Source organism: Nycticebus coucang, chromosome 9 (assembly GCF_027406575.1).
Source record: "Nycticebus coucang isolate mNycCou1 chromosome 9, mNycCou1.pri, whole genome shotgun sequence".
NCBI classification, from domain to species: domain Eukaryota; kingdom Metazoa; phylum Chordata; class Mammalia; order Primates; family Lorisidae; genus Nycticebus; species Nycticebus coucang.
The window spans coordinates 111,969,326-111,989,064 of NC_069788.1; the positions used below are offsets into that span (position 1 = coordinate 111,969,326).

General features: G+C 45.3%; 2 protein-coding genes across 3 annotated transcripts in view; one reads left to right on the top strand and one right to left on the bottom strand.

Moving 5' to 3' along the window:
• RIOX1 (ribosomal oxygenase 1) overlaps positions 1–19,739 on the bottom strand; it is a 45,866-nt gene that overhangs the window by 7,070 nt on the left and 19,057 nt on the right. Inside the window, exons 4-5 of one of the 2 annotated variants that reach the window (XR_008382590.1) lie at positions 9,345–9,375; positions 8,817–8,888 (exon numbers count right to left, since the gene is read on the bottom strand). The gene's annotated coding sequence lies outside the window, so the exon portion shown is untranslated. Of the gene's footprint in view, positions 1–8,816; positions 8,889–9,251; positions 9,376–19,739 lie in introns of those variants that run through there. The other variant, XR_008382591.1, reaches the window with a different exon arrangement.
• HEATR4 (HEAT repeat containing 4) overlaps positions 8,599–19,739 on the top strand; it is a 36,204-nt gene continuing 25,063 nt past the window's right edge. Inside the window, exons 1-4 of the mRNA XM_053603427.1 lie at positions 8,599–9,476; positions 11,276–11,457; positions 12,729–12,869; positions 18,328–18,525. Of these exons, the coding sequence (XP_053459402.1) occupies positions 8,599–9,476; positions 11,276–11,457; positions 12,729–12,869; positions 18,328–18,525 (1,399 nt within the window). The remainder of the gene's footprint in view (positions 9,477–11,275; positions 11,458–12,728; positions 12,870–18,327; positions 18,526–19,739) is intronic.

Consider the following 19,739-nt stretch of genomic DNA (forward strand, 5'->3'; position numbering starts at 1 on the left):
CTTGCTTCTCTTTGATGACTGTGCTATAGGAGGCTATTTTGAAGGTAATTTCAAAACATCACCACTTTGCCAATATTAGTGAATTCAATAGTCATTGAATTCAATAGTGATTCAATACCTTAGTGAATCACCACTAAGGTATTCATTAGTATCTGCTAAAAGATGAGAGGCAGCCTGAGATAGCTGAAAAGGTTTTAGTTTAGGTATTCAAAGGGTCAGTATTATTTCAGATACAACTCAGTACTGTGATCTTAGTTATATCCCTGCTCTGAGCTCTGGTTTTGGAATCTTTAAGATGAAGATGTGGAACAGACTTATTAACACAGTTTCCAGAGTAATCTCCCGGAAACAGCTGTATATCTGTGTGAGTATTGGTGAGAAATGGAAATTAGAAAGTAGAAGGAAAAAATGAGGGGACCTTTTTGAGGAGAAGGAGGAAGCAGAAAGGAGCATTTGAAATAAGCCAAGTTAAGAAGTTATATTCAACTGGGCATGGTGGCTCACGCCTGTAATCCCAGCACTCTGGGAGGACTAGGTGGGTGGATTGCTTGAGCTCACGAGCCTGAGCAAAAGCAAGACCCCATCTCTACTAAAAATAGAAAACCTGAGGCAAGAGGATTGCTTGAGCCCAAGAGTTGGAGGTTGCTGTGAGCTATGACGCTACAGCACTCTACCCAGGGTGACAGCTTGAGACTGTCTCAAAAAAAAAAAAAAAAAAAAAGGCTTGGGGCCTGTAGCTCAGTTCACAGTGCTAGGATTATAGGCATGAGCCACCTTGCCCAGCCCAGATAGGTCCATTTTTTTTTTTTTTTTTTGTAGAGACAGAGTCTCACTTTATGGCCCTCAGTAGAGTGCCATGGCCTCACACAGCTCAAAGCAACCTCCAACTCCTGGGCTTAAGTGATTCTCTTGCCTCAGCCTCCCGAGTAGCTGGGACTACAGGCGCCCACCACAATGCCCGGCTATTTTTTGGTTGCAGTTTGGCTGGGGCCGGGCTTGAACCCGCCACCCTCGGTATATGGGGCCAGCGCCCTACCGACTGAGCCACAGGCGCCGCCCAATAGGTCCATTTTGAAAAGGAATGAGGATAGGACAAAATATTGTGAGATTTAGGCTCTGTGCCTGTGGCTCAAGCAGCTAAGGTGCCAGCCACATACACTGGAGCTGGTGGGTTTGAATCCAGCCCGGGCCTGCCAAACAACAATGACAACTACAACCAAAAAAAAGAAAAGAAAGAAAGAAAAAATTAAACCTTTGAATAAAAAAAAAAAAAGTTGTATTCAGCTGGGTGCAGTGGCTCACACCTATAATCCCAGTACTCTGGGAGGCTGAGGCAGGTGAATTGTTTGAGCCCAGGAGTTCCAGACCAGCCAGGAAGTGCAGAATCTGGCCTTGCACCTGACTTGTCACTCCAAAACAGACAAGGACAAGCCAGAACAAACCTCTCTTGACCAAATCTCACAATATATATATTTTTTGAGATAGAGCCTCAAGCTGTCACCCTGGGTAGAGTGCTGTGGCATCATAGCTCACAGCAACCTCCAACTCCTGGGCTAAAGCTATTCTCCTGCCTCTGCCTCCCAAGTAGCTGGGACTACAGGCATCTGCCACAATGCCTGGCTATTTTTTGGTTGCAGTCATTCTAACATACTTTGCCTTGTAGGTTATGGTTTTCTTATGTCTAGCTGCTTACAGAATTTTCTCCTTCATATTAACTTTGGCAAAGTTAATTATAATGTGTCTGGGAGATGCTTTATTTGGATTGAGTTGTGCTGGGGTTCTGAAACTGTCTGCTATCTGAATTTCAGAATCTCTTGCCATGTTTCAGAAGTTCTCCTTGATAATCTCTTGGAGTAGAGCATCTGGGCCTTTCAAATAAACATTTTGGTGCAAATATCTTTGTTATAATGTGATTTTTGGTCTTCTGGATATATACCTAGTAGAGGAATCAAAGGATTGAATGGCAGGTCTATTTTTGGATCCCTAACTGATCTCCAAACATCTTTCCAAAAGGAACATATTAGTTTGCATTCCCATCAGCAGTGAAGAAGTGTTCCCTTTTCTCCATATGCACGCCAACATCTCTGGTCTCGGGATTTTGTGATATGGGCTAATCTTACTGGAGTTAGATGATATCTCAAAGTAGTTTTGATTTGCATTTCTCTGATGATTAAATATGATGAGCATTTTTTCATATGTCCGTAGGCTGTGCGCCTGTCTTCTTCAGAGAAGTTTCTCTTCAAGTCCCTTGCCCAGCCTGCGATGGGATCACTTGTTCTTTTCTTGCTAGTATGTTTGAGTTCTCTGTGGATTCTGGTTATTAATTAGCTTTGTCAGAGACAACCTGCAAATATACTCTCCCATTCTGAGGACTGTCTGCTTGCTTTACTTACTGTGTTCTTGGCTGTGCAGAAGCTTTTTAGTTTAATCAGATCCCAGTAATGTATTTCCTGTTGTTACTGAGTTCAACTTTTATTCCACAATGGTCCAAGAAAATGCAAGGAATAATTTCTGTTCTTTCAACTTTGCTGAGGCTAGACTTGTGACCTCTGATGTGATCAATTTTGGAGTATGTTCCATGTGCTGATGAGAAGAATGTGTATTCAGTTTTGTTAGAATGAAATGTTCTGTATATGTCTGTTAAATCCTATTGTTGAATGGTTAATTTTTAAGTCTAAAATTTCTTTGCTTAGTTTCTTATTGGAGGATCTATCCAACATAGCCAAAGGGGTATTAAAATCTCTGACTATTATGGTGCTGGAGGAAATCAAGTTGCTCATGTCTGTTAGAGTCTCTTATAAATTGAGGTGCATTCTGGTTGGGTGCATAAATGTTAATGATTAAAATCTCATCATGTTGAGTGTTACCCTTAACAAATATGAAGTGGCCATCCTTATCTTTCCTTACTTTTGTATCTGCAAATAAAATTTCAATACCTGCTTTGTTCTGATTTCCATTTGCCTGAATTATAGATGACTATCCCTTCACCCTGAATCTATATTTATCTTTTAAGGTAAGATGAAGATTCTTGTATGCAGCAAATAACTGGCCTGAGTTTTTGTATCCAATCAGCCAACCTGTGTCACTTTATAGGGCAATTTAAGCCATTCACATTAATTGAGAGTACTGATAAGTCTGGCAGTATTTTGTGTATTGAATTTTTCAAAAGTCCAGTGGACATTTTTAATCCTTTCACCACTGTGGAAGTTGGAATTTGATCAAAAGTTTCTGAGTGAGCTTACTTTGGTGGTAGAGCATTGTGCTTGTCATTGTGAAGGATGGGTTTGAAAATATCCTGGAGAGCTGTTTTAGTTATGGCAAATTTCTTCAACATGTGAATGTCATTACAGTATTTAATTTCTCCATCATAAATGAAATTCAGTTTAACTGGATACAGGATCCTGAGTTGAAAGTTATTTTGTTTTAGGAGGTTAAAGGTCGATGACCATCCTCTTCTAGCTTGAAAAGTTTCAGCAGAGGGATCTGCAGTCATTCTAACATACTTTGCCTTGTAGGTTATGGTTTTCTTATGTCTAGCTGCTTACAGAATTTTCTCCTTCATATTAACTTTGGCAAAGTTAATTATAATGTGTCTGGGAGATGCTTTATTTGGATTGAGTTGTGCTGGGGTTCTGAAACTGTCTGCTATCTGAATTTCAGAATCTCTTGCCATGTTTCAGAAGTTCTCCTTGATAATCTCTTGGAGTAGAGTATCTGGGCCTTTCAAAGCAACCTCATCACTTTCAGGAATTCCTATAAGGCAAATATTATTTTTTTGGAATTATCTCACAGCTCTCTGAGAGAATGATCCATTTTTGCTCTCCACTTCTCTTCCTCTTTGAGCATTTGGGAAAGTTCAAAAGCTTTGTCTTCAATGTCAGAAATCCTTTCTTCTGCCTGCTCCATTCTGTTACTGAGGGATTCTACTGTATTTCTCATATCTTGGAGGGCTGCAAATTCTTGTCTAAATGTGTCAAAATCTTTGGTGATTTTGTCTTTGAATTCATTGAATTCTGGAGACAACTTTTGAATTATTCCTAGAGTTTCTAATTCCAGCTTTACTTCCATTCTGCTAATCTTATTTGCCATCTAAATTCTAAACTTGATTTCTGACATCTCAGCCATTTGTTTATAAATGGGATCTTCTGGTATGTTTGCCTTGTCATTCCTTGGGGGAGTTGATCTACTCTGATTATTCATGTTGCCAGAGTTTTTCTGCTGATTCTGCCCCATGAGTATTTTTCCCCATTTGACTAGATGAGCAGGTAAGGTGAAATTGGATTGGGGGCTCCTGGAGTAGTGATTAACCAGCTCTTTGCCCAAGAGCTGGGACTGGTGACTGCAGCTTTCCCCCTACAGCTTTGCAAAGGACCTGTACAGTAATACAGCCTGAGACACTGGGGACCTGCTTGATGTGGTGGGGCTAGGTGGCTTAGTCTTATATTCAGCTGGTCTTTGTCCAATTCTAGTGAATCAGTAACTCTGGGTTGAAGTCTCAGCTGTGCAGAAATACGAGAAACTAAGACACCTCACATCCCTTGGAAAATAACTGGAAAAGGAAAATCAAACCTCTCCACAACAACACAACCAGGGTACCACCTTGGATGGCCCTTGGGTGATTGGCCCAGGTCAAGAGTTCCAGATCAATTGTCCCAGTCAGCACCAAGTCAAGTGGGAGAGTTCAAAGGGTCTCCAGCAAATAGCAGGGATCTGCTGGTAGCTCAAGTGTGGCTTGCTCCAGTGCTCTGTGGATTCAGAAGCGCCCACCTAGCAAATGAATTAGTCAGGGAGATTGATGCCTCCTTCCCCACCATGCACCTCTGTCACACCGTCATTGGTAACCCCGCAGGGCTGTGGCCCAGTTCCCTCCAATGAGCAGATGCGTCAGGGGTTTTTGCACCTGCGTGAGTCACAGGGAGATCTATGTCTCATCAGCCAGGCTACTGCACTCTGCCACCAGCCAGCAGGGGGAGCTAAAGCCTGACTACTTTGGGTGCTTAATGGAAGCTGGGGAGTGTCACTCAGTTTCAGCCCCGCCCCAGATTGATGTTGCTGCCACTTACATTCTAGTGGAATTTGCGTTTCTGTCCTGGCTGTATTCCACTGCAGGCCAGGAGTTGTTTAAGTTCAGAGAAACTGCGACTCAGCCCCGCCCTGTGCTACTGCGCCAATTCTCATGGAGCTGGCGTCTCTGTCTCCGGGGCACTGGGTGTTAGGACAGGTGTGGTTAGAGCTCACAAGGGCTCTCAGTTCTTGCCCCTCTCTGGGCTGGTGCTGCTGCCACACCCGCTTTTGTCCCAGCTATGCTCCACTGGGGGCTAGGTGCATCTTGGGCTCACAAAAGCAGCAATTCTGATTCAAACCCGCCCTGGGAGTAGGCCGCCTCTGTGTGCCCGCATATTCTAGTCTCCGTCCCCACCGCACCCCACCCAGGCAGGTACCACCTCAGGTATACCCTTTGCTAACGGGTCCTGCGTTTCTGTGGCTGCCACCAGAGTAGAGGCCCGGCTCCCTCTAGTTGCTAAGAGAGATGAGAAGTGTTTCTCCAAAATAACACCAGGGGCAGGAGCCCTATTGTTCCCACTGCCCCCGCAGCTGTTGCTGCTGCTGCACTGTGGGGCAGGGCACCAGTTCTTTTTCTCCCATATGGCTCCTCGCACCACAGTCCCCGCTTTACACCTATGCCTCTGATTCAGCACAGGCTTGTAACAGCCCACGGCTGTCCATACCTCTTGAGAAAATGCCCAAGAGTCTGGATTCTGCAGGGGACAGGCTTCCAGACCTTAGGGTGGGAGCGGAGGGGAGTGCTGGGAGTTCAGAATTGCGGGTAGAGTGTATGTTCAGTTTTATGTCTGGCGGGAGAGTGCCGTGGCACACTAGTGGGTCCTCTCTGGAGAAGGATATCTGGTTTTTAGTGGCTCTCTCCCGTAGAATAGAAAAGAAGAGATCTGAACTCTGCTCACTTGTTTGTATAATGTACTCTGCGAGCTGTTCTCATGGGGGAGGTGACTCCCGACCGCTTTGCAATGGGTTTTGTACCTATTGTTTGTTCCCTTGGGGTCGCAGCTCGCCTCAGCTGGGGTGATATGTGCTCTTCAATCTTCTCTCTTGGCTCAGCTCCAAACCATCAGCTTACCTGATAAACTTCTATCCTTTAACTCTTCTTCTGGACGGGAGCCTCTATGGAAAACTGGCTCCAGTTGGCCATCTTGCCTTCTCCCCTCTTAATCTCAGAACCTTTTTGCTTTCCGTTCCTTTTGCCTGGAAACCTCTTTCTCCAGATCGTCACATGGTTTGCGTCCTCCTAAATTTAGTTTTATATGCAAAAAATCCTAGAGGAATAGCATATTAATCACGCACGACTTAATTTCAGGGATATTATCAATTCTGGCCTAGTGTCATCTAGATGAAAGCCGATCCTTAACAGAAAGAAACATCATGAGGTAAGGTTCTATACAAGGAGAGTATGTGCTGGGTGCTTGAGAGCATAAAGAGAAATGAGTTGGATCTAGTCTGTGGAGGTACCTTAAGCACAGGGCAAGAGTTGGAACTAGCAAAATAGAAGAACACAGAGTTACGGTCTCATCTTCATTTTTGTGATGAGGCCTACCTGCTACTGAGAATGGCTAGGCTAACACAGTGAATGGTGGGGAGCAGAGCGTAAGCCAAGGTCAGAATGGCCTCAAGGTTAAGTGCAATCTGGCAAATGGGGTTTGAAACCTGACTCCTCCACTTGTGATCTGAAGCAATTTACCTAAAGATCATAATATTTTCTTTATGTTCCAGTCTGAGCAAAACAAGATCCCTCCTTCTCTACTAAAAATAGAAAATATTATCCAGGAACTTATAGTCTCAGCTACTTGGGAATCTAGGGGGATTGCTTGAACCTAGGAGTTTGAGGCTGCTGTGAGCTAGGCTGAGGCCATGGCACTCTAGCTTGGGCAACAGAGTGAGACTCTGTCTCCAAAAAAAAATCTGTCGCACTTGGTAGAGTGCTGTGGCGTCACAGCTCATAGCAACCTCCAACTCCTGGGCTTAAGCCAGCAGTTCTCAACCTGGGGGTTGCGACCCACAGGAACTGAATTAAAGGGCCGCAGCATTAGGAAGGTTGAGAACTGCTACAATTCTCTTGCCTCAGTCCCCCAAGTAGGTGGGACTACAGGTGCCCACCACAACGTCCGGGTATTTTTTATTGCAGTTGCCACTGCCGTTTTAGCTGGTCGGGGCCAGGTTCGAACCTGCCACCCTTGGCATATGGAGCCGGCGCCCTACCTACTGAGCCACAGGTGCTGCCCCCCCAAATATTATTTTTTCTTTATGTGAAAGTCTTAGCAAAGAACTACAAAATTGTTAGCTATCATTATTAGGCCAACAGAGTGCTTCAAAAGGAAAAAACATGCTAAATTTATAGCACTCGTCATGCTAGCTAAAAAGGGGAAAGAAACAATCCAAGTAATAAAGAAGAACCAAAGCCATTTACCTGTTTGATAAAATATGCTATAGCTATTAAAGTCTTAACAATGTAGCAAAGTGTGTAAAGAACAGAAGAGACAAGAACCATGGTCCCTAGGCAGTGCAATCAGACAGCGAAATACTTAGCAGTGTTAGGGGTCACAGGATTAAGTCACAATATAGATGAGGGGCTTGGCATCTGTAGCTAGGCAGCTAAGGCACCAGCCACATACACCGGAGCTGGTGGGTTCAAACCCAGCCCAGGCCTGCCAAACAATGACAACTACAACCAAAAAATAGCCGGGCGTTGTGGCGGGTGCCTGTAGTCCCAGCTACTTGGGAAGCTGAGGCAAGAGAATCGCTTAAGCCCAAATGTTTAAGGTTGCTGTGAGCTGTGATGCCACAGTACTCTACTGAGGGCAACATAGTGAGAATCTGTCTAAAATTAAAAAAAGAATATAGATGAGGTATAATTTGTAAATTTGGGTAGGACATGATGGCCTGGCTTGGTCAAGACCGTTATAGAGCAGGTAGAATGGAGCTGGGAAAGAAAAATAGAGCTTGTGTCAAGCATGGAGGGCCATTCCATGGAGTGGGTTCAGAAGGAAGCTCTAATACATGAAGGGAGAGATACTCAGAGAACTAGTAGGAGACTCAGCTGGCTCAAGAAGAGCTTACGTGTCAGGATAAAGTCATCAACTGAGGCCATATTCATTGGAACTCTGAATGCCAAGCTGAGTTATCTGAACTTTATGCTATAATATAAGCCTTTTGAACAGAGAAAAGGCAAGGTTTGAAGAAAATCCGGAAGTATGGGATACTGCTGACAAGCAACAGTTCCTCAAAGGAGGGATCTGAGCCTTCGGAACAAGTGTGAGCATTAGAAGCAAGGGCCTGATAAAAGAACTATTTGAAATGTGGCACTATTTCTTTCTTTTGTTCTTCTAATTCACATGGCTTTTCCCCCAGCCTCTCTCCCATCTGTTTTTCAAGTTATTCTCTTTCTGAACTACTGCAGGTGACCAAATTCTGCTGACCTAGTGTGCTCACCAGTTCCTCCTATCCCTTTAACAGGTGCCTGGACACATCTCCAAGCCTTGCCTCTGGGCCAGTCCACAGGGAAGGAAGCATTTGCAGGGAAACAATATGACCAGGACTCAAAAGAAAAACACTTTTCTCTCCCATCATTTCCAACAGTCACTCCCCCCACAGCTGATGTGGGGCATGGTTTTTGGCTACTCGAAACTGAAAGGCAAAGAGGCATATAACTCTGTCTCCAGCGTTCCTCCAGTCTTCCCTTTCAGCCCACAGCATTACACACACCTTAAGGGCCAATACCTGAAAAATGCCGCTGCAAACCTTACCTTCTCTGAGGAGGTGGTGTGGCAGCGAGGGCTGTCCAGTGTTCCCTACAGCCAGTGCAGGTTTGACCACCTCTACAACACAGACAACATCATCCAGCCTCTCCCAGTGAGGAAGGCCCAACCCAGGAAACCTGTCAGTTTCAAGTTCTTGGGCCCCTCAGCAAGGGATGCCTCTCAGCCCATGAAGACAAAAAGCTCTGCCAGTCCTGAAAAGAAGGAGGATAAATCAAAGCCAGCAAGGGCAGTCCAGGAAGCAGCTCACCCTCGCATCCGTCGTCCCTGCAGGAACCCAGATGTGGTGGAACTGCCACCTTCTCCAAATGTGAACCTGGTGGAGAGGGAAGCCTGGCTTCCGCCTCATGAGAAGGCGGCCAGAGCCTGGGAGGCCATCGTGCTGGAAAAGCTGAACAAGCGCACAGCCCGATGGATCCAGAACAAACGTCCTCTGAGGGCTGGGGTGTCCCCCAGCAAGTGGCAGAACTTCTTGCGCCAGCAGTACGACTGGAGCCACATCAGGGATGAGCTCACCTCTGACAGTGACCTGGAGCTCCTGAAACAGCTGGAGGCGGAAGAGATAGCAGAGTTCGAGGAGGATCAAAGTGTCATCATCCCCCCTGAGGAAAAAAAGAAGCCAGAGCTGCTGCTTCCGGTTTACTTCAGGTAGACTGGCCAGGGCCTCAGGTGCACCTGGTCTTTCCCCTTCAAAGACTCCCAGGTGGGTTCACACTCAGCACGCACCCTCCCATCAACCTCCTGGTCTCCACTGCCAAAGCTCACTCACATCTCCTCAGAGTAAGGTTTCTCAACCTGTGTATTGCCTACATTCTGGGTTGAGTAATTTTTTGTTGTGGGGGTGGGGGTGCCCTATGCATTGTAGGATGCTGGCAGCATCCCCGGCTTCTACCCTCCAGATCACAACCCCCTAGTGTGACAATCAAAGATGTTTGAGAACAGCCAAATGACGCTAAGAGGGATAAGATCATCCCCAGTTGAGAACCACAGCCCTTAAAGGGATCAGCTTTCAGCCTTCCCAGCAGACTTAGCCATCAAGCTGCTGATCCAGTTACTGTCCAGGTGCTCCCAGAAAAGGACCCGTGGTGGAGTGAGGAAGGCAGAGACCTCACCGCACTGAGGTTTGGCCCTGCCTCACTTTGAATAAGGAACCAGTTGTCACTGGTTCAAAAACCAACCAGCTGCAAGACAGAGAACCAAGCAACCTGAGAGGAGAGGATGACTACATATTTCTCAGATTGCTTCCTTCTCATTTATAACTAGAGAGAAAACTGAAGCTAGCATACGATCCCTGACTCCCAAGAGTGAACTAAAAATACATGGAAATCGGGCGGCGCCTGTGGCTCAGTCGGTGGGGCGCCGGCCCCATATACCGAGGGTGGCGGGTTCAAACCCAGCCCCGGCCAAACTGCAACCAAAAAATAGCCGGGCGTTGTGGCGGGCGCCTGTAGTCCCAGCTACTCGGGAGGCTGAGGCAAGAGAATCGCTTAAGCCCAGGAGTTGGAGGTTGCTGTGAGCTGTGTGAGGCCACGGCACTCTACCGAGGGCCATAAAGTGAGACTCTGTCTCTACCAAAAAAAAAAAAAAAAAAAAAATACATGGAAATCCATTATTTATTCACTTATTGGACAAATATAAATTACATTCTTGCTACTTTCCAGGTACTCTAAGAAGTGCTAGAAATATAATGTAAGAGTGACAGATTTGTACCTTTAAAAGTTATAGCCTGTTCACTGAGTACAATGACTTTAAATAATCACAAACACAATAGAGTGAGGTGATAGAGGAGGTGGGTTCCCTTTCCCAAGTCCATGTAACCTTGAAGGGTATCTACATTATAAAAGGCTTATGATGTCAGCAGGGTGCCCGTGGCTCAAGCCACATACACCTGAGCTGGCAGGTTTGAATTCAGCCCGGGCCCGCCAAACAACGATGACAGCTGCAACCAGAAAACAGCCAGGCATTGTGGCGGGCACCTGTAGTCCCAGCTACTTGGGAGGCAGAGACAAGAGAGTCGCTTAAGCCCAGGAGTTAGAGGTTGCTGTGAGCTGTGTGATGCCACGGCACTCTACCCAAGGCAACAGCTTGAGGCTCTGTCTCAAAAAAAAAAGGCTTATGATGTCAGTGCTTTGAAAGTTAAGCAGGAAAAAAAGAGTTATGCTAGGAGCATGACCACTCTGTCATGCTGTCCAATGGCTGCAGAAGATATGGCTCTACCTGCAGAGGGGGAAGGAGGCTGTAGATAGGCCCTTCTGGCAGCTCCATATTGAACTGGCACCTTGGGGACAAGGCTAATAATTAAACATAGGTGTTCTTCAGATGTTCACATGTATATGAGCTGAGCTTAAAGAGAAAAGGGAGTGAACTAAGTAAAAGGTGGTGGATCTAATAGAATGGAGGGCCCATCTTCTGCCTTTTCCCCTTTCCCCTTTCTCACCCCTGCCAAGATTGCCCGGTTACCTCTCACAAGTACAGACAGATGAAATCATGCCTGGCAACAATAAGACTGCTGAGGATATCAATAAAAAAAAGAGCATCTGCCAGCCCCGAAACCAGAGCTACTTCCAACAGGTGAACCCACGAGTTGCATACTCCACAGACAACGCCTTTGAACAGGAGATTTTCTTTGGTAATAAAGCTGGGCCCTGTGGAAGGGGCAGAGGTGGACATAGGCCAGGGATATAGAAGGTTGCTGGGGGCTGGAAAGTCATGGGTGTGAATGGGAGAGCCTGGATGACCCAGGTTTTCACAGTAGCATCCCCTGGTCACTGTACAGGAGAAGCAGTGATACCCAGAGGGAAGGAACTGTTCTCTCTCTTCCTCCTCTCTCTATCCCTGTGTCCTACTAAGGGAGCAGTGGAGGATGCACTGTAAAGTCAGCAAGATTTTGGGAACAGCCCATCTCTTCTCTGTCCACCCTTCTTCCTTCACTCATTTTGAGATATTCCCCCCCTAAGGTGCTATGTTGGAAAAAAAAAATCATGGGCTTTGGAGTCAGATAGATTTGAGTTTAAATCCTTCTGAGCATTAAGCACCTTATTTGTAAAGCAGTGTTAACAAAATTTCACTTCAAGTAGATGAGAAAGCCTCTATAATGTATAACATATGCTTCTTGCCCAGTGATTGTCACACAGAAGGTGCTCAGTAAATGTCCACTACCCTCCCTTCCCATCTTGCCATCCTTTAGATGCCTGGGCTTGCAGGACACCTGACCTAGGTTGCATGTACCAAGCTGTTTTTTCCCAGCTGCCATCTTGTTCCTAGACTGCTCTGAAAGTTTTCTTTTTTTTTGGCTGGGGCCAGGTTTGAACCCACCACCTCCAGTATATGGGGCCAGCGCCCTACTCCTTGAGCCACAGGCGCTGCCCATGAAAGTTTTCTTAAATAATGTTTAACAAGGACGGTGCCTGTGGCTCAAAGGAGTAGGGTGCTGGCGCCACATGCTGGAGATGGTGGGTTCAAACCCAGCCCCAGCCAAAAACTGCAAAAAAAAAAAAATAATAATAATAATAATGTTTAACAAAATTATTCTGACTGAGGTATTGATGACTGGTGGGATTGATTAGGTGCTTTCTTTAGTGCCTCGGTTTTCACAGGAGACAATGCCTGTAAGCAAGACAGACTGTGCCTTACTAAAAGAAAAATGGTGTCCGTGGCCTCCAGGCCTCTAGAGTCTTCTCTATGATGGCATCAGCTGTGACTTTTTTCCCCCCACAGACAGATGGTAACTTACAGCTGTGACACTTCTAAGCAACAGTCAACTTCAGAAATGCTCCACAGTATGGCAGTCATGAGTCCTAGGGACTTAGGTGAAGAGAAAGGGTCTGATCCTGGTGACTGGAAACCCAGAATGAAAGGAAAGAGAGGGGTGCTGAGGATTCACTGCTTCTTTGTTCACAGACCAAGTCCAGATCATCCACCAGATTGGTGCAAAGAGAGACCAGATTCTCCTAGAAAATTTCAATCAGTACAATAAGCAGTTATCTAAGATCTTCCCTGAAAGTCCAGAAAAGTGGTGTTCCCAGAAATTTCCTGAAGCACGTAAGCAAGAAGCTGATAATGGGGGGTGAGGGTGGGGACAGTGGTAATGATGGAAATGTGGCTATTTCTTATTTATTTTATTTTATTTACTTAAGACAGAGTCTCACTCTGTTGCTCAAGCTAGAGTGCCAGGGCCTTAGCCTAGCTCATAGCAACCTCAAACTCCTAGGCTCAAACGATCCTCCTGCCTCAGCTTCCCAAATAGCTGAGACTACAGGCACCCACCACAATGCCTGGCTAATTTTCCTATTTTTAGTAGAGATGGATCTTGCTCTTGCTCAGGCTGGTCCTGACCTCAAGCAATCCTCCAGCCTCAGCCTCCCAGTGCTAGGATTACAGCCATGAGGCACCGCACGCTGGCCAAAAATGTGGCTATTTCTTTAAGGCCCATAGTTCATAGGCTGGGGCACCACCAACATCTAGGCAACTCTCTTCCTACCAACTAAAAATCATCTCATGAAATTGTAAAATACTGACTCTAACTAGGAAGAGCCTCAGTGAAGCAGGCATTCAGTTGAAACCAGACATAACTTAGGTGTAACCTTTAGGACCAATAATTACCAATAAGGCAGATCCCAGCTTAATGCTTACAAGGGGAAGTACATCAAACTCCTGACCCAGCATTGTGCCCTTTTTCCTTGGGCTGGCTCAATCCTCCCACTCCACACTCAGGCCCATACCTGCCTCAGGGGCTAAGCTCTTTGTTGTAAGTCTCTGTTTCTTAAGTACATCATTCTCAGTCTGTAAGACAAGGAAGAGAGAAGGGCAGTGGCCAAGAAATGAACTTAATGAAACAAGAATCCATTTTCTATGTTTCCATTTCCCACCACTCTTTTCTTTGCAGTATCACTATTCAGATGGCCTGCCTGGTATACAGGAACTTAACAGCAGTGGTGACCCATCCTTTTTCCCACCAGCTCTAAACCTCCCTTTCTAGTGCTGCTGCCTGGTTGTTGACAGTTACCAAAGTAAGGGAGGTGCTGATGACAGCGGCTATGAGCAGCTTCCCCAGACTCTCACACTCTTCTTTGCTGCGGACCACCATTTTAATGCAGTAGAGAAAGTACCTCAGCCCTGGGATGGGTCTTGGCAGGTCATTTTCTGAAGCTCAGCTGCTACTTTGTTTTTCCAGCTGCTTCATTAAGACGAAGACACTAATCAGTCATGCAGCAAGGCACATTGGTAATACTTAGATGAGCGGTTCTCAATCTGTGGGTTGCGACCCACAGGAACTGTATTAAAGGCTTGTGGCATTAGGAAGGTTGAGAACCACTGACTTAGATGAAGTGATTTTCTAAACCAGTAGATGCTGTATGAACTCAAGACATTATTATCACTATACTACTTTCTGCATAAGCCAACTCTATTCTGAGAATAAACAAATCCATAGAGTCAAAAGCTAGATTAACAGTTGCTAGGGGGTGGGGGAAGAGAGGGAAGGAGGAGGATGAGGTTTCTATTTGGGGTGAGGAAACATTCTATAATTAGGTATTGGTAATAGCTACACAACTCTGTGAATATACTGAACATCACCAAATTATACACTTTAACAGAATGAATTTTAGAGAATGTGGATTCTACTTCCATAAAACTGTTGTTAAAAGAAAATCCTCTGAAGATCCCACTGCATTCACGGAGGCTTCCACTGCCTACCACTTGCCAGGAGCTGGGAAGAGGGAGTGAAGACAGAGAGAGTTCACAGACACTCTCCTCCTGAGTGGTGTTGGACATCTGCCCTCTTTTATCCCAGGACAGGTGATTTAGTGAGCAGACACTGCAGGAATTCTCATATCAAAATCTTTAAAAAAAAAAAAAAATCTTAAAAATAGCTTCCCTCCAGACCCTTTAATAACCATTATACACACCTTTATATTATTATTATTATTTTTTTTTTTGTAGAGACAGAGTTTCACTTTATCGCCCTCGGGTAGAGTGCCGTGGCGTCACACAGCTCACAGCAACCTCCAACTCCTGGGCTTAGGCGATTCTCCTGCCTCAGCCTCCTGAGTAGCTGGGACTACAGGCGCCCGCCACAACGCCCGGCTATTTTTTTGTTGCAGTTTGGCCGGGGCAGGGTTTGAACCCGCCACCCTGGGTATATGGGGCCGGTGCCCTGCTCACTGAGCCACAGGCACCACCCACCTTTATATTATTATTATTATTATTTTTTATAGAGACAGAGTTTCACTTTATTGCCCTTGGTAGAGTGCCATGGTGTCACACAGCTCACAGCAATCTCCAACTCCTGGGCTTAAGCGATTCTCTTGCCTCAGCCTCTGGAGTAGCTGGAACTACAGGTGCCCGCCACAACGCCCAGCTATTTTTTTGCTGCAGTTTGGCCAGGGCCAGGTTTGAACTCGCCACCCTCAGTATATGGGGCCAGCGTCCTATTCACTGAGCCACAGGCGCTGCCCTATACACACCTTTTAATAGCTATTCTTTATCATCTCATCTCAGAAAATGGAGTTAGGTATAAAAGAAACTGGGGAAAAATAGGAAAATTGCTGGGGTTAGATGTGGTGGTAAATATTTTTCCCTCTCCATTTTGACTGAATTTAAAAACTCAGAAGATGATTTCCTTAAAGTGATAAAAATTCTCAAGAAGTGTATGTATTACTAGACAGCCTTTAGGTCTCCCAAAATTGCCTCGTAAAACTAGTGTGCCCAGATCATTATCGTTTCTGTGCACCAAGCACAGGCTTCATGACACAAGTCACAGATTCAAAGTCATGTGTTTCTGCCAACAAATTATATAGCCCCTTTTGTCCCCCAGAAAATGAAAGCGTCATTTCTTTGTGTGCTTCCTTTATGTAGCCTTTGATACAGAAATTAGCTGGTAGATGTATTTCTGTCTGCCTAGAACTCAAGGAACTGGAAGTAATTTCTAAACTTACTGAATTCATTATTTGCCACATTGCCTATCAGTCTCATATTTCTTTATTCCCCTAGGGGTTATCAGAGGTCTTAGACTTTCTCACTACAAATCCATTCCATCTCCTTGCGCTGGGAGATATAGGAGAAATGGGGTTAATTCAGCTACTTCTTATCTCTTCAGGAGAGATTTGAAGTGGAATGAAAGTAGGGAAGGGTCGTGTGGGGAGGTGTCTACTCACCAGGAGCTGACCTGTCCTGGGTGGTCCTACAGTTCCGGGCTGCACACTGTACTCTGGGAGAACCATTTGGAGGAGACACACTGCCAGCAAGTCTTTGCTCAATTGCCCTGGGGTCTCACAGGACTCCTTCCGCTGGAAGAAATGTTATTGCCCTCTTTGCTAAAGAAAAGAATTGATTCAGAGCAAATCTAAAGGCACTAGAGTTGGAATAAAACTCTTCTTGGAAGAAACAGAAATGACAGACAGTGAGTGATTAGAACATGAGACTGATAGGCAAATAACGAATTTAGTAGATTTGGAATTTTTTTTTTTTTTTTTGAGACAGAGTCTTACTCTGTTGCCTGGATAGAGTGCAGTGGTATCATAGCTCCCAGCAACCTCAAACTCCTAGGCTCAAGCGATACTCTTGCCTCAGCCTCCCAAGTAGCTGGGACTTAAAGCACATGTCAAAACGCCCAGCTAGTTTTCCTATATTTAGAAGAGATGGGGTCTCACTCTTGCTCAGGCTGGTCTCCAACTCTAGAGCTCAAGTCATCTACCTGCCTTGGTCTCCCAGAGTGTTAGGATTACAAGTATGAGGCTCGGCTCCTGTGGCTCAAGCAGCTAAGGTGCCAGTCAAGTACACCTGAGCTGGCGGGTTCGAATCCAGCCCGGACCCGCCAAACAACAATGATGACGGCTGCAACCAAAAAATAGCCGGGCGTTGTGGCAGGCACCTGTAGTCCCAGCTACTTGGGAAGCGGAGAAAGGAGACTCGCTTGAGCCCAGGAGTTTGAGGTTGCTGTGAGCTATGATGCCACAGCACATTACCCAGGGCAACTGCTTGAGGCTCTGTCTCAAAAAAAAAAAAAAAAAAAAAGGATTATAGGTATGAGCCTGTAACATTTGGAAATGTTTTTCATCTGTCTTCCCTTCCCCTTCTCCACACAGGGGCTCTTCTGAGAAAGAGTGTTTCTGAATCTCTCTAGCACCATGAAGAACATTAAGTCCAGAGGACATAACAATTATAACTTTAAAATACAACAACTATTATAGAGAAGGTACAAAAAATATATATATAGGCTTGATACCCGTAGCATAGTGGTAACAGTGCAGGCCACATGTACCGAGGCTGGCAGGTTTGGACAACAATAACAACTGCAACAAAAAAATAGCCGGGCTTTGTGGTGGGCACCTGTAGTCCCAGCTACTCGGGAGGCTGAGCAAGAGAATCGCTTAAGTCCAAGAGTTTGAGGTTGCTGTGAGCTGTGATGCCATGGCACTCTACCCAGGGTGACAGCTTTGAGGCTCTGTCTCAAAAAAAAAAAGAGTATCAAGCGGTAGCTCTGGGTAGAGTGCCGTGGCATCACAGCTCACAGCAACCTCCAACTCCTGGGCTCAAGCGATTCTCCTGCCTCCGCCTCCCAAGTAGCTGGGATTATAGACGCCTACCACAACACCCAGCTAGTTTTTGGTTGCAGCCATCATTGTTTGGTGGGCCCAGGCTGAATTCGAACCTGCCAGCTCAGGTGTATGTGGCTGGCACTTAGCCACTTGACCCACAGGCACGGAGCCTATATACATATCTTAAAAAAGGGAAAAACTGTATTAAATTTGTAATGTAATACTCAAGTCACGTTTGACTTCTGCAATTACAAGAGGTACCTGACGTGACTTGTATTCGTCTTTTGTTATCAATATATATAATTTTAATACATTTTTCTCCATTCTTAAAATGTATATAAATTTTTTTGGCACCCTCTGTATATTTATGTAGTATTTATGGTTTCTTCTATTCTCAAGTTTCTGTTATTTGCTATACTATAAAAAACTCAGAAAAGCTAAAATCTTTAACATTTCACAGCTTATAGTACTATTCCTCTCCCTGAATAAACACATTAAAAAGAAAACTTAGGGCGGTGCCTGTGGCTCAAGGAGTAGGGCGCCGGTCCCATATGCCGGAGGTGGCAGGTTCAAACCCAGCCCTGGCCAAAAAAAGAAAACTTAATAAATTAGGAATTAATGGCCAATTACATTCTAAATTATAATATATCAAATATTGACTTTTATGAGCAACCTCATTACATATAAACATATTTATGTTCCTAGAGATTTATTAAATTTAAAGGTTTATACACACTTATCAATCCCCCCCTCACTCCAAATCTCTCACCCCATCATCCTCAGGCCTTACCATGCCTATTGACAGGACTTTTCATAAATCCCTTTAGGACTTATAGTTAGGTCCCTATAGAATCAAAGGTAAGTTTCATTTTGTCCTGGTATTAGTCATGAGTAGGAATAGGACCGCTATTGGCAGGGCCTCAGGGCGCGGGTGAAAAGACCTCACCTTGCTTGCCCCATAGTTTGCAGACCTGTGAAAGGAGCCCAGCGCTGGACTGCTCTGCCCACCCCAGTCAAGGATCTGCTGCAGCAGGGGTATGAGGAGGAAGAGTCCACTAAAACCAAGAGGTTGAAGAAGCTACCAAAGACACTGGAGGAAGGTGTTACTTGGGAACAGGCGATCCTGTGGAGAATGTTACAGGAGTGGAAGACGGCCTGGGGTCTGAGTGAGTCAAGGGAGTGCTGATACCGCTATGCACTTGGGAGGGAGGTAGTTCCTCTTCAATCTTTGAAAAACCCTCCCCCTCTTATGAAATATAAAAAAAAGTCTCTGTTTCCCTCATTAAGACTAGACTAGATAAGACCTTTCACACAGCAGGTGTTAGATAAATGTTAGTTGACATATACCAGAGTGCTTTGGCCAGGGGTATTACTTTAGTAATTTCTGGAAATTCACTAAACTAAGAACTCTTTATGGGCAAGGAAACAGTCTTAGTGACTTCTCAAACATTATGCTCAGTAAATGGTGTGAGGAGAGAAAGACAAAATATGCTGCTCAAGCATTCATTGGCCGTGGAGTGATCAGAAGACCCGTATGGCTGGGTTCAGTGGTTCTTGCCTGTAATCCCCACACTTGAGGTCAAGAGTTTGAGATCAATCTGGGCAACACTGTAAGTCCCCGTCTCTACAAAAAAATTAAAAAATCAGCCAGGTGTGGTAATACACACCAGTAGTCCCAGATACTCAGGAGGCTAAGGCAGGAGGATCACTTTGAGCCCAGAAATTCAAGGTTACAGTGAGTTCTGATCAAGCCACTGCACTCTAGCCCGGGCAACAGAAAGACAATGAGACACTGTCTATAAAAAAGAAAAAGAAAAGAAATTTTTTAGTTGGCTATGGTATAAGCAACCCCTTTCTAAAATTTGTTTGTGGTGCTGGGACTATCATGTATCTACATTGCCTTCAAAGATATGAGAGTGGAAGGCTAAGTGCCTGAGGCAGAGTAATGGCCTAGCATGGACTGGTGAAAGTCACAGGATTACAGAACTCAGGGGCTGCTGGTTTTCAGAACATGAGAGACAAATTTAGTTAGTGCAGAAAAAGAGAGGTGAATCTCTGGATCAGATAAACAAAAAAGGGATGAGAAAGAGATTCCCAGTAAAAGCTAGCAGAGAACATAGACAGCAGAGGCACTGTTGATACCTACAAAAGGAGCAGTTAGGAACTAAAATAAGGAAGATGTTGAAAACTAGATGGAAGAGGCTCAGCGCCTGTGGCTCAAGTGGCTAAAGCGCCAGCCACATACACATGAGCTGTCGGGTTCGAATCCAGCCTGGGCCCGCCAAACAACAATGATGACGGCTGCAACCAAAAAAATAGCCGGGTATTGTGGCGGGCACCTGTAGTCCCAGCTACTTGGGAGGTGGAGGCAGGA